This window comes from Pleuronectes platessa, chromosome 16 (assembly GCF_947347685.1).
Source record: "Pleuronectes platessa chromosome 16, fPlePla1.1, whole genome shotgun sequence".
Taxonomy (NCBI): domain Eukaryota; kingdom Metazoa; phylum Chordata; class Actinopteri; order Pleuronectiformes; family Pleuronectidae; genus Pleuronectes; species Pleuronectes platessa.
In genome coordinates this window covers 7485212-7499528 of record NC_070641.1, presented here as the reverse complement: position 1 = coordinate 7499528, position 14317 = coordinate 7485212, and the positions used below count along the sequence as shown (strand labels likewise).

At 38.5% G+C, this 14317-nt stretch overlaps 1 protein-coding gene across 1 annotated transcript in view; it reads left to right on the top strand.

Annotated features, from left to right (window-relative positions):
* The window catches only part of radil2a (Ras association and DIL domains 2a), a 32906-nt gene extending 27258 nt beyond the window's left edge, over window positions 1–5648 (top strand). The window contains exons 14-16 of the mRNA XM_053443555.1: window positions 2905–3044; window positions 3854–3993; window positions 4083–5648. Of these exons, the coding sequence (XP_053299530.1) occupies window positions 2905–3044; window positions 3854–3993; window positions 4083–4179 (377 nt within the window). The 3' untranslated portion in view covers window positions 4180–5648. The remainder of the gene's footprint in view (window positions 1–2904; window positions 3045–3853; window positions 3994–4082) is intronic.
* Window positions 5649–14317: the final 8669 nt, after the last annotated feature.

The following is a 14317-nucleotide window of genomic DNA, read 5'->3' as shown; positions in this document are numbered from 1 at the left end:
TCAGGTCCCCTTCATGTCGTTCAGGTTTAATTTCTCTTCTGCGTTTTGCTTTGACATGAAATCCTTCGCCATCATCTCATGGTTCAGCTCACTGCTTGTCACATGAGGAGACTCTGACATGACTCTGTTCTACTGCTGTTGCATGGAACCGACATTTTTAGTTAATAACTGTAGAATCTGATTAATACCTATTATTTCACAACTTGAGTTTTTTATTTTGATGAACGTAGGTGCTACCGCTGATACATGAAAATTAACCAAAAGGAACTAGGCAGTGTGGTCGGTGGGAAAATAATGTCACTGGTGTAAACCCGAACACGGGTAACACCATTATCACAGACTTCCAAAAGAAGCATTAACAAAATGTGTCAAAGCTCAGTAGAAAAATACTTTTATGACATGACATACTACATAAAACATGAGTGTTATACTTTCATCAAGTTTAACACATCTTGTGTTTATTTCGTTATCTTATTGCGTTCTTCTGTTTATTGGCACTGTATCCAGAATCAGCACCTGCTACTTTTCATCTCAAAGAAAAAGATCCTTCTGGTCACAAACCAGTCGTGGATGGAAAAACACATTAATTCACATTTAATTTTGTAGATTGTTTGGAGTTTTGTTCATATTTAGTAGCAGATTTTGTCATTTGAGGGCTGTCATGGATGTTTTTTCACTTCCTGGAGCACTTTTGTTTGTTTTTTCATTTCTGCTTTAATCTTGTCCACTAACTTTAATGTTGTCAGCTCTGTTAAACACAAAGATAGATCGTATAAGTAAGAGGGTTTTACATGAGCATCGCTACAGATTGAACAGATTTATCTGCTGCTTTAGGAAGATGTTTTTTTTCATAGTCCAAATTATTTACCCAATAAATACACAAGTGAAACCAAATGTTTAGGGTACATGTGTGATTTTAATCACAGTTGTATTTAAACAGTTGTTTGGTGGATTCAGGAGCGACTCTGATCTGAACCTGAGCTTCGAAACTGCTTTTCATCACATGTGATTTGGTTTGTACATTAAGAGGTTCGACCTGTTTTAACATGCTCAGGAACAGACCCCCCGGTGTTGCTCTGTGCGCGGACAGAGGGGGTTTAAGCAAAGGGATTTTTCTTCATCTTCACTCTCATTGGTTACTTGTTGCTTTGTGTTTCCTCTGTTAATACTTTTATCAAAAGTAATTTGCTTAAAGGGTTTAAGGATTATACAAAAACAAGCCATCTGGCACCCTCTCAGGCTATATACCTAAAAATAATTGAAAGCACGAAAATTGCACTTTGCTAATTCTATTTACAATATTAAACATGAGGTTCAATATTTTGACCAAACATGAGATACTTTCTCATGAAAATGAATTATTATACCTTATTTAAAGTATTCTCCAGTAGTTTTTTATTTAAGATTTTTTATATTGTAATTGGGGATTAGTATATTTATCATTTTTAATACAGTTTAATACTAAACTTTAGAGATACAGTTGAAACTGAATTGATCTAGATAATGAATTTGTAATGAATTGAATATTTACAACATTTCATTATTTCAGGAAAGTGCTGGGTTTTTACACCGTGATTGAAACTCTGTTATATCATGTGAGCCGTAGATCGGCCTGCAGCGTACCTACCTCTGTGGTTTTGGCTCACAGCTAATGTTATTATCAAAGTTTGGTAATCCTTTAATCTGGCCCCAAGAGTTACAGAGAGGTGGTGATGTCAGGAAAGAAAAGAGCAGTGGCCGATCCGTCATGGGAATTTACAGTTGGGTTGGTGCGTGGAATCTTAATCGGGGGGCGGGGGGGGTGCATTGTTCGGGTCAGGTCCTGTGTTGGGGGCAGACGGGCTGCATGTTGGGAGAAGGCGGAGGGAAGCTGGTGGTGAGGAGGAGCAGGGGAGCAGGAGCTGCAAGGGTGGGAGCAGGCTGTTTGGGAAGGCTACTGGAGCATGGTGACGTGTGTCCACAGCTTCGTGTCCACAGTATGTCTTTAAACTTTAGACACTTGAAGGCATCAAACTGAACCCTTTTATTCAGCATTTCTTGCATAAACTTAACTCTCAATGCTTGCATCACAAAAACAGTAGCTGAGTGGTCAATATTGAAACTCACCATTAGCTAGAGCTCTACTAATGTTGCCAGTTGCTACTATATGTTTTGTGTATGTCAGTGTGTTTCCACCATAGACCTCATATAAAAACAGACGTAGACTCCGGGTCTGGAAAATTAAGCTAATGCAGATGCGCTTGAAATCTGTTTTCTCTCAAACAAATGATAAATAAATAGATTTTAAAAGTCATTTTTTTTAGACTTTGTAGACAATTAAGCTCTGCATGTATTGGGACTGTGTGATTGAAAGCAAGTACTAGCCAATGGGTGCAGGTTGCAGATGTAGGTGAGCGTGCAGTGTCCTCATGTGCTCAGTCAGACTCCATCCCCTGGTCCTCCAATTTTGGTTACTTCAGTTTTGTTTTTTTTATACAAGATGGCGCTGGACAAAATCCCAAGCTTGAGGCTGGTGGTAGTTCACAAACCAATATGTGATGACACTGTGTCTAGTGGGACGGTTAGAGCTCTTTGTTAAAAGGATCAAATGCAGCTACAATTATTTACTGCAAGCTACACTCACTGGTTGATCTAAAATATAAACATTTATATAAAGAAATGTCTGGCACCTTTATATAATTTTGTCATTTCTATTTTTCAATATTGACAAGATATCACTCTAGCCTGTGAATGTTTGAATGTATTTCCACTACAGCTATTAGGTAGTGAGCTTTAATATGTTGTAAATGTGTATAGAATATTTCCTGCTGTTACATAGGAGGTCTTCAAAGGCTTAAACTAAATTAGAATAATATTAATCTACCATTACAGTACTCTTATTTGATATGTTCTCTGTTTGTTCAGCCAGTGGATGTGTTGAGAAGAAGAAAGAAAATATGGAAGAAGAAGAAGAAGAAGAAGATGAAGAGGAGAGAGAGGAGGTGCTCATGGTGGAGCTTCACAGAGGACCTCACGGTCTCGGGCTGGCGCTCGTAGATGGAACGGTACGTTGTCCACCAACTCAGTCCTCTCTCCTCTGTTACTCTGCTTTGAGCGGTTTCCAAAGGTCAGCTCTTGTGTGGACTGTTTCAGATCAGCAGCAATAGGAGTCTAATGGTTTCACACAGTTTAATCCACTTGAGTAGCAGAAAAAAACCTTCTGTAGCTGCTCAGATCTAATGTAAGAGATAAATCAAATTAGACTTTAAAGCTCAGGGATTTTACCTCAACACACTTAAAGTACACAGCGACACATGTTGTCACAGTATGATCTTACAGTCCAGAGATTTGATATGAGAGTCAGCATGATACATTGTATTTTAACAGGGGGGCCGTTCTTAAATGATCATTAACAGAATCTTAATTGTACACATTGTAGCTCTAGAAATGATAGATGTTCTGATACCATTGTACCTCTCCCGATACCATTTTGGATACCTGGACCGTGTATTGGTCGATATGGTTCAGAGAACTGATGCAATGCCAGTGCATTTAACAACTTATATAACAGCTGTCAACAGCTATTAGGGTTTTTCTCTCAAAGGTACAGTATGGAGATTAAGTTAAGTTGTTGTCCAACATCTCATCTTTGTCCTCCAGGGACGACACATGAACAATAGCTTCTTGACTAGCTCTGGGGCATTAAACATTAAAAAAATAGGACATACATTTATATATTTAGCCTCAATTATGATTTATTTGATCAAAACAAATGTCTGAAAGTGATTATCTCAGTGTGCACACTGGTCACAATAGGTGACTGTACAGTCCCTGCAGATAACAATAATCTGTTTCTGTTTTTATCTTCTTATAGAAAACGGCACTTAGAATGAGTGGGATTTATGTGAAGTCAGTGGTTCCCGACTCTCCTGCTGCTCAGTGTCAGAAACTGAGAATGGGCGATCGCATCCTTGCTGTTAACGGCATCAGCTTGGTTGGTATGGAGTACAACATGTAAGCATTAATACAAACAGGTCTACATTATGTTTTGAACTCTTCTCAGTGATGCTGTGTTTTTAAAACCAGTCTCATCTGCATTTCAGTGGCAGAGAACTGATTCGATCATCAGGAGACTTGCTCAGACTGCTCATCGCCAAGATCGACTCAAAGGCAAGCAGCAAGGGATCAACTAAATGCTGAAGAAATGTTAAACGTTGACGGACAATTAAGTGCAACTGGGAATCCTGGAGGACGCCAGGTTCATCCCTCCTGCTGCATACAAAGCTAGTTATTGTTACAAGATTGATTCCCCGACCAAAGGAAAACACACTCCCTGCTTCTTATTTCAGACTAATTGTCTAATAGAGCTGTTGTGTGTGTGTGTGTGCGTGTGCGTGTGTGTTTGTGTGTGAGCGTGTGTGTTTAAAAAGCATCAAGACAATCAGCCAAAGCAGCACGTCTGACTCATTTTGCTTATACCAAACACAGACTGTGGGCAGACGGAGGGTGAGGATAGGTTTTTAAAAGGTCGTTTTGCAGTCACAGCTTCTTTCTGGCCTATAAACAACCTGTGTCAGGCTTCTCTCTGTGCTCATAAACCAACTAGGAAAATAACTGCCTGTGGCGGTACGCAGACTTAAAACATGTATTTGAAAACAACATTCTGTCTGAAGAGCTGCTGCAGGATCGTTCCTGTCTGGGAAAATGTCTTAAATAATGGCTTTTATGGCTATTTTAAAATGTCTGTTACAGTATTTAATAAAAAAAACATCTCACCCTGTCATTTAGTCTGTTAAGGCACATTCAGGCAAGATCAACGTTTCTGCTTCAACACAAATGAAAATGCTGATTATATTATATAGAATATATTCTTGTTTTCAGAAGATCTAGAGAATTGTGTGAATATGCAGCTTCCCTCATCTTTATGAAGCTGTACAGTGGGTGTCATGCCATCGCTAGGATGTTCAGACAAACTTTAGTGTCTTGGTCCACTCTCACCACCTTCACAGTGTCTTTTTCTGCAAGAAAGTCAGTTAAAACCAAACATCATGCAGAAACTGTTGAAGAGCTTAAAAGAATCCAGTGGTGGTGGTGGAGACCAAACACAGAGATAAAAGAATAAATATATGACTTGTATTAAACAGTGGGACACAAGCACAGCTCCTAACCAATGGTAATGTTCTGTTAGTGCTGGATGTGTAAATATGCAACTTGAAAGGTCATGAAGTGTCTGTGTTGTGTTCACAACCTTGAAAACAACTGGAAAATAATGCCAAATATATATTTTCATAAAACTAAAACACTGCCATACGTTTATATTTTAGCTCAAGTTTCAAAAATGAAAGACATTCTTGAAAATGGGATACTCTCTATTAAACATCCTCTGTAAAAACATTTATTGAGGGTTGAACTTAATAGCTTTACAGTCTGTAGTTTGGGTCCAAATCATTAGTATCAAATCAACCAACAGCCTTTTGTTAGCTTATGTGATTTTTTCATTAACTACAATCTACTGCAGCCCTGAAGCCTGAAGTCTGTGTATTTATCCCAAACGTAAACATTGTTCAAGTTAAGTTCAATTTTATTGAAACACACAAAGTATTCAAGTTTTTTTTTTATATTTATGTTTCGCAGTATTTCTGAATAAATAACTATTTTCACTCTGAAAACGTTGCTCTCTTGTTGATTTTGCACTGGTTGTATTAACCTTATTCATGAATCTTCTCCTTCACTGTGTTTGTTCACAAAAGTAGCAGCAGGAGGTTTTCGCAGTGAATTACATGTGCAGCTGGGATTTAAAAGCTTGTACTGGGTGGAGCAGCGGGGAGGCTGCTGGGTGTGTCGGCTGCATGGCACGCTTAAGCGGCCGCCACCAGCCGCTGTTTATAGCTGCTGTGTGGTTTCCACCAGCCAAGCACTTTCCACTGACTCCAACACAGCACAGTTCAACCTCTGCGGCCCCCTGAGGCCACAACTGAAAACACTGCTTTATGCTGGCATCAAGATTTGAACACTCTGGCTAAAATTACATCCCTGTGAAGACACATCATGTGTAATTAAAGTGAAAGCGGGTCACAAGGTGCTGAGTGTGAAGCTTCCTGCAGCTTTAAGACACACAGTAAATCCTCTTTTAAGACCAAACTCTCCTGATTGTGCAGAGGAGAGGTGTGTGTTTGCACAGCAGGCGTCAGCGCTAACTGCTGCTTGGGATGCATGTTCATATTTATTCATGCATATAGGAGACTGATTGATGATAGAGTCAGGCGTGAAATTTAGTCAGCGAGCAGCTTCAGAACTGACAAACAGCAGCTCATACAACTTTTTAAGTCAAATCCTTGTGTGATGTTCTTGCGGTAAGTAGACGTTAAGACTTGAAAGCATGTGGAAGTTTATTGGAGTTCACTGGTTAAGTCGAGAATCTCGTAACTTCTGCACATCCAAATACTCGTCAAGCTACAACAAATAAGGTTGGATCAAACAAACTAGTTTTACAGTTACAAACAGATGACAGTAAAGGAGCCGAGAGGAGGAGCTTTATATAAACACTTACCGTAGGGACTTGATGTTATTTCAGTGGTTTCTGTCTGAGACCATTTTAAACTATTTGTCAAAGTTTAAGTCAAAGGAAATTTGTTACATTTATGTTGTCTAAAACCATTGAGTGATAAGTGAACTTTCTAGTGGTATTTTTCTAACATGGGACGCACTCAAGTGTTACCTGGTCGCGCATTTACATTTACAATAACTCAAGAGTGGTATCGTGAATTTTACTGTGTAGCCTCGATATCAAAGATATACGATTTTGTAAAAATTTCTAAAACATCAAAAGCACTGAAATATATCCGTCCAAAAGAGGACACTGTTGAGGATCATTAATGCTGCATTAACATACGAAAAGAGAGGCCCGGCTAAGTTATACATCCTCTAGAGGGCAGTACATAGTCAAGAGTTCCCAACAACAAAAAGCATGGGGACGTTGGAGATTGTGATAAATACCTTTATATCTTAAAGAATGCAACTTTTTACCAGTTAATGGCACTAGATTGAAGGTCAGAGGATCCTCAAATTACACTTCATCCTGAGCCTAACATGAACCTGAAAGATGGTTGTAACCAAATCGAGCCATAACTGCAGACGTTAGTCTCTTGGTGGTGCTAGAATGAATGTTAAATGATTACCAAAATCAATTTTCCCGGAAACACAAATGTCAGCACAATTTTAGCCTGAACCAGAGTGGACGACTGGCCAACAGTGTGGCTAAAACCCTGTTACAGACAGTGTCCGGTCGTCCTGGCCACAGAGTCTGGTTTGGACCTGAAGTAGTGATCACAGTTGAGGAGCGGACAGTCTGTGAACTCCAGTTTGTAGTCGTAGTACACCGTGACCTCTGGAGGTCGCTCCTCTGCTCCTCCTCTGAAGCCACACTCCTCCAGGGAGCTCTCCGGAGGCAGGCGGACCTCCTCTGTGGCCGCTCTACTCAGGAAAACATCCAGCCTGGAGGTCTGGATACCGACCCGGTCCTGGATGATCCGGATCAGACTGAGGACTCTGCAGCTGCTCGACAAAACCACCTGAAAGTTGGCAGGATGTTCTGCTGAGAAGTCGAAGGGGATGAGTCTGACACTCAGACGGACAAACCTGTGTGTTGGTGACAGTTTCCATAAGAGTTTGTGAAGCTTAGAGAATACAAATATCATGTTAATCACAAACCAATCTGACATGACATGTTTTATAAACCCTGGAATATCTTTTTCATATCTGTACATATTATTCAGTTCATATTTTGATAGTAAAGTCAAATCAAATGTATACTATTTTACAAAGGGAAGTGTACTGTGTCCCTGAGGCACAAAGCAAAACAACACTTTATAGAAAATATCAATCAATAATTCTGCACGATGACAGAATTTTAAAAGTCAAATGAACATCACCAAAACACAATTTTAATGATTTTTTTTAGAAAATTACTTTTAAAAATGTCATGTTGTATTTTTAGCATATCATAACATTAGCTATTTAACACGAAAGCAACAAGTTATATCTTTTCAGAGGGAGAAGATTAAAAAACTAAATAAAAATAATGTTTAAATAAAAACTTGTAAGCAGAATGTTTTTGTGCTGTAGATACAATAGTTGTATGGATGATCATTTGGGAGAAGTTTGACTTCTTGTCTGTGAATGTTGATTCATATAAATATAATAGCTTACTTACATATTTAAATATAAGCAAGAGCAAGAATTTCTTCTCAAAATACATTATATTGGACCTGCCTGTGTGTGCAACATGTTTTATAAATAAATTAAATGAGTCGTACATATCTCTTCATATCTCTGCCGCAGAACAACGAGTCTGTGACTGAGTCTGTGGGATTTAACGGGATTAATCTTAACAATAAAGTTGTCTATAACTCGTCCTGTTCAGTATTTGTGTTCTGGAACCAGTATGTGAATATTAGGAGAAATTTGCTTTTATCAAGACACAAACTTACAACTGAACCTCACCTAAATTGTAGGATTGCCATTATCCCCTTTTTTGAGGTTTGAGATTTCCTGTTTCCACTCAATTTTTATCTTTTTAGGGCTAAGTGAAATGTGCATAAAACAGGAGGAGGCAGGGTCATTGTAAAACTTGAACTGAGAAATCCCTTTTGCCTGTTTGCTGCCTGAGTTACACTCAATTAGTTGATGTGGACATGTTAGAGGTGTTGAAATAGCAGCAATGTGTATCGCATTCTATTCTACGTGGAATCACAAGTTCTCTGCAGCAGTTTCTTCATGATGTTTACATCCTTTGAAGATGTTTGAAGGAGCTATTCCAGACAGCAAAAGTGGAAACTGTCACATGAGGTGTATTTTGCAGGATTAGAAAAATATTTTTAAATCCATGTTATCCTCCTCCAGTTTCGCATTTCTTCCACAAGAACGTCAGGAATGATCTTCTCAGCTGCCATATTTGTAGCACTTGTGTATCAGAGTGTTAAACACACGCCACTGTTTACGTTTAAGTAAATGCTTTGCAGCATTCTTTCTGAGCTGACGCAGCTCAGGTGCCTCCTTGTTGTTTTTTCCCTGGACCCGTCTCTATAAAAGCTTCCATAGGACTCCTCTGAGAAGTGACCTCCAAGTGTTTGCTCTGTTCCTTTATCGTGTTTCTTCACAAAGCCACAGACCTGACTCATATTTTTACTTTTGAGTTCAGATTTTCTTGATTAATCATTTAATTTAAGCACTTTTTAGGACTCTCTTTTTTTTATTTTGAATAACAAACACCAGCAAGATGCTAAATCACATGTAGCAGCTACCATAGAAACACACAAACACACACACACACACACACACACACACACACACACACACACACACACACACACACACACACACACAAACACAAACACAAACACAAACACACACACACACAGACACATACACAATTAAGACAGCCAGTTGTACCAAGGCACCACCACCTGTCTGAAGGCCTGAGGGAGGTCTCCTGTGTTTGTGAAGCTGTTGGGTGGCCGAGCTGAAACGTTTGGGATCAGACTGCAGGAAGCTAGTCACAGTGTGATTTACTGCTGATGGCTGGAGGTCAGAAATAACTCTGGTTAACCTCAGACGCTTAATGCCAAAAGAGGGGCGACAGTTTTTTTTCTCTGCGACACATTAAATGTCTCTCTGGTTTTGTGGCTTTATCTTATTCTACATGATATTAAAGCTGTTTCTCTCATTTGGTTAGTTATGTGCAGTGGTTTCAAACCAAGGGGTCGGGCCCCTCCACAGGGTCACAAGATGAATGTAAGGGGTCATAAGATGATTCATAAATGTTAGAGATATTGAAATATATTCTTAAATCATTTGATTGAAAGATGTTTTAATTTTTTTATTTTTGGTAACTGATTAATTGTTTAATTTTCCCAAACAAAAGTATACAATTATTTACAACTTCTCAGATAAAATATATTTCGGTATTTCATGTTCTTACAACATCATCACGTCAAAATGTTAGTGTTGTACATAGTTGGTTGGACAAAACATGACATTTGATTTAGACACTCTGAGAATCAGACAATCAAAACGAGCCTTTTCTGTCTCTTTTCTAGATTATAAATTCATTATCATTTCTTATTCATTTGTGTTTATGTAGAGTGGATACCTGTCTTTGTGAGGGTTCAACGGCTGATCGGGATCAAAGGTATTACCGGACACGTCCTCTGACATCAGAGTGTTGACCTCTTTGCTGCTGTGATTGAACAATGACGACAAAAGAACATATAAACAAACAATATTGTAGGAAATATCTAGCAATGTAAATGTTTAATTTTACCTTAATCTCTGTAATTGGTTCATAAAGTCTTTGTAACTCATTGTGTTGTTGGTTTTCAGCAGCTCACTCAACATGCGGAGCTGAACCTGCTGACAGGGAGGGCCCAAGCTCATCAGACCTGCAACCAGAAACACTTGAGTTGCTGTTGGTGGAGTTTAATACAGGTCTGTTAACATATTATTTCTAAATATGATGAGTCTTCCTTACGACAGCTGTTGAATCAACATTAAACTGTTGCCTGAAACATACATTCATAAAAGCTGTGTCATTGGTTTCTGAACATGATTAAGCTCTATTCTACAGACTTAGAAAGAGAGCATTTATACATCTTTTATTGGCAATGTAAAAAAAGTGAGAAGAAAAATATTTATGCTTTCCAGATGGTTTTTATCATTTTAGAAATGAACTCCATACATGCAGAACTGTAAAAAAATTGTATTTATTCCTGTGTTTTGCTGCTGTGACATGTCAAAATGTCTGCTGTGAAAATGTCTGAGGTTTCTTGTTCTTTTTTACGTTGTTCTCAGCGAATCGACTCCAGAGCTACTGTATTGTCCTGCAGGTCTGAGCTCCTTGGAGCTCTTCAGTACAAAAGTATAGTTTACTCTATGTGTCTGAAGTTTGACGGACAAAGGGGACATTGTCCTGGTTTGGTTTCCCAGAGCCAGCTGCTCTTATCTGGGAGGGGATGAGAGGAAATGAGCCACTGCTCCCATTATCAAAAGTCTGATTCACAGTACCCTCCATAAATGCTTCAATACAACCCCACTGTGGCGTTTGGTTAACACTGTCTCGCATATCTTTGCTAATCTCTCTTTCCTTAGAGGTCATCTTTATCTGACTTTCAAAGGAGCTGGTACAGAAATTGCACGAGAGTCTCAATCTGATCCTGACAGATCTTTAGTTTATAATTTACAGTTTACAATTTACATTTGTTGTGGACATGAGGATGAAGGTGTGGAGAGAGTAATTACCGAGCTCAAAATCCTTCAGGTTGACTGATCCACTTCGGTCTGCATCCTTGAGACTGAAATGCTGATCAACCTGCTGCTGATGATCGGAAAACCACTGAATCATCTGATCCAGGAAAGCCTCAAACTCCGGATGGTTGGATCTAAGGTTCTTGTGGGTTTTGTCCATGGAAACCTGTGAAAAGTTTTGACATATTCCCATTTAAAAAAAAGGAAACTTTGGATTAACCGTCTCCTTTGCACTTGGCTTTGATGTTATGAAATTAGTCTTGGGATGTTTCAATGTTTAGACTCGTACTTTATTTTTCTTCTTCCGGTCTCTTTTGGGCGGTTTTGTGCGGCGCTGCTTTTTCTTTTTCATCTTGGCTGGCATGTTGTCTCGTCTAGGACAATCAGGCATCAGCTCTGTGTTAACAAGAGATATGAGGTAAATAAGTACAAAATATAAAGTCTTCATTCAAAAAACAATCTATGTAAAGTGTCAAATTAAAACGATTTAACCTTTTAACTATAAAACACAATTGGTAAAATGCTGAAATAAAAAAAGTGTAACATAATAATCAGAATCTACAGCTAAGCCACATTCTTATATTTGTTCATTAATTTGTACCATCAGTTTTAATTTCACATTACCTTTAGTTAAATACGCTTGTAACAATTTCAGGTGTTGTGTTGTGTATTTCTACCATTGGTAAATGGTTTGTACTTATATGAGCTTTTCTAGTCTTGATGACCACTCAAAGCACTTTACAGTACAGCTGCCATTCACCCATTCACACACACATTCATACAGTGAATCTATTAGTAGCACTTTTTTGTTCTAACTGGGGAAATTCGGGATCAGCCTCTTGCCCACTAACACTTCGGCATGTAGATGGGGAAGACTGGTGATTGCCGAACCTTCTGGTTGGAGGACGACTGCTCTACCCCACAAAATGCTTCAACTTTTTACCTTCAGCTCTAATCAGACCTATTTTAACCACTCATTTTAAGTGGTCTATCTCAACATTATTTATTAGGTTAACAGTTTTCTAACCTACTTTTAGCCAACTAGTTCAAATGTTTATCAACTACTTTAATTGTTTGACTTGTTTAGTTGTCATATTTTTTTTTTTCATCGTTTAAGAATACTTTTATTACCAATTTAAACATTTTGCTGTCACTTTTATCTATTTCAACTACTTTCTCAGTAAAAAAATTCCCATATACTTTTCAGATGTGGTTTTCAATCGCTAGTAGATTCAAAATTTTTATATATTTGTAATTTATTCATTCAAAATTCTATTAAAATGTCTATTCTTTTCTTGGAGCTACATCCAAATCTGTCCATGTAGCCCCCACGAAACTGCGGATGAAAGCCCACTGGTTGGTATTCACTGGAGTAATTTACGATCCAGTTGAGTGAGTAATCCTGCTAAACCCTACAACACATGACAGCCACAGAGTGACAACAAGAGCAAATAGCCACCATGGTTCCGCAGTGTCTCCTCCTTCCTGCTCGTCTAAAACAATGAAGACAGGAAACAAAGGCACGGTGACCAGTTAAATACCATGAGGGCCAAGTGAGCTCATTACTGTCCCAGGCTTCCTCAGACTCAGTCCCAGCCCACGCCCCAGTGTCAGGGCTGGGAAGAGGGTTCCTGAGATCCAGCCCCTCCCTCAGAATCAGACAGGAAATCCCGTTTGGAGACCAAGGTGTTTGAGTGAAGACTGGTCTGCTGGGAGGCCCATCAGGGCAAAGATTGATTTACTGAGTGCTGAAAGATGAACTCATTTCCCTAAGTGAAAATAGTGATATTTCATTTACAGTTATATGTGTATACAAGCTGTACTTCGGAAAATGTGAGGAAAGTATTTGTTAAAACTGCACATTTTTATAAAGTTGTTCAAAAGGTAAATCTCCCTTGGTGTTCTGACTCGATTTTGGGTTTCATATTTCCTTTTTATTTTAACCTTACTAAAAGAAAAGTCTACGGAAATGTATACTCATCAGGGAGAGACTGAAATGACCATTTAAAAGTAACAAAATAACTTACTGCAAACACACATAAACTGACCACAGAGACATCAAACAAGAACTAAGTAATAAGAAGTAATAAGAACGTTGGTGGGCAAAATGACAAATTATGTTTGTGTATATCTACACACTTACAACAACACTTTAAACTTGAATCACCTTTACTCAGTCCACAATAAAAACAATGACACCTTTTATGAAGAAATTATATAACCTGCAACCTGTGAGAAAATTGACACTATTTGACGCTTGCATCTCTGCTGTTGTAAAATTCCTGAAGTCTTGTGCATATTTATGCTCCTACAACAGGCAGATCACTTCAAAGTCAGTTTCAGGTTTTACCAAGCACCCCTCTTCACATGGCGAAGCACAGGTGCACTGCTGGTATGTGAGGAGGGCAGGGTGGGGGTCGAGGACAGGGCCGTCATTTCTTACTACAAGTGCCAATGTGTGCACTGATGCAACGCGGAATTCAAGAAGGCTTTCCTACAGTCGCTCATGGAGACTCAGAGAGGGACTTTCCTTTATGATCAAGCTAATGTCAAGTATTTAAATACTGTTGGGTGGTTCAGGTCAACTTTTAGTCTGTACAAGGGCAGAAAACAGCAAAGAAAAAGGTACTTAAAATATCTATATTCTATTTAAAGTGATGTAAAACAGAAAAACAGATGAATGTTGCAGCGTAACAATATAGATATAATCTGATAATCTGCAGCTCTTGTGCGTGCAAAAAAGTTTGAAGAAGGTAGTAAATAATCTTTAATTCAACAATTAGATTTGATCCTGGAGGAAGTAACATTATTTATTATTAAACTTGCAATTATCATCTGTATAGAAGTATGCATATTTTTTGTATAGCCTATATTCACAAATCACATTTTATACCTATATGTCTGTTTGCCTTCATAAATTATATCTTTGACCGTTTATTTTAAATAATGTTTAAGACATTCGGCTGTTTATAAATCTTATAAAGTATCTCTGCATCCTCTGTAGGGTTCATAGAAAGTAAATGGTTCCATAACAAAA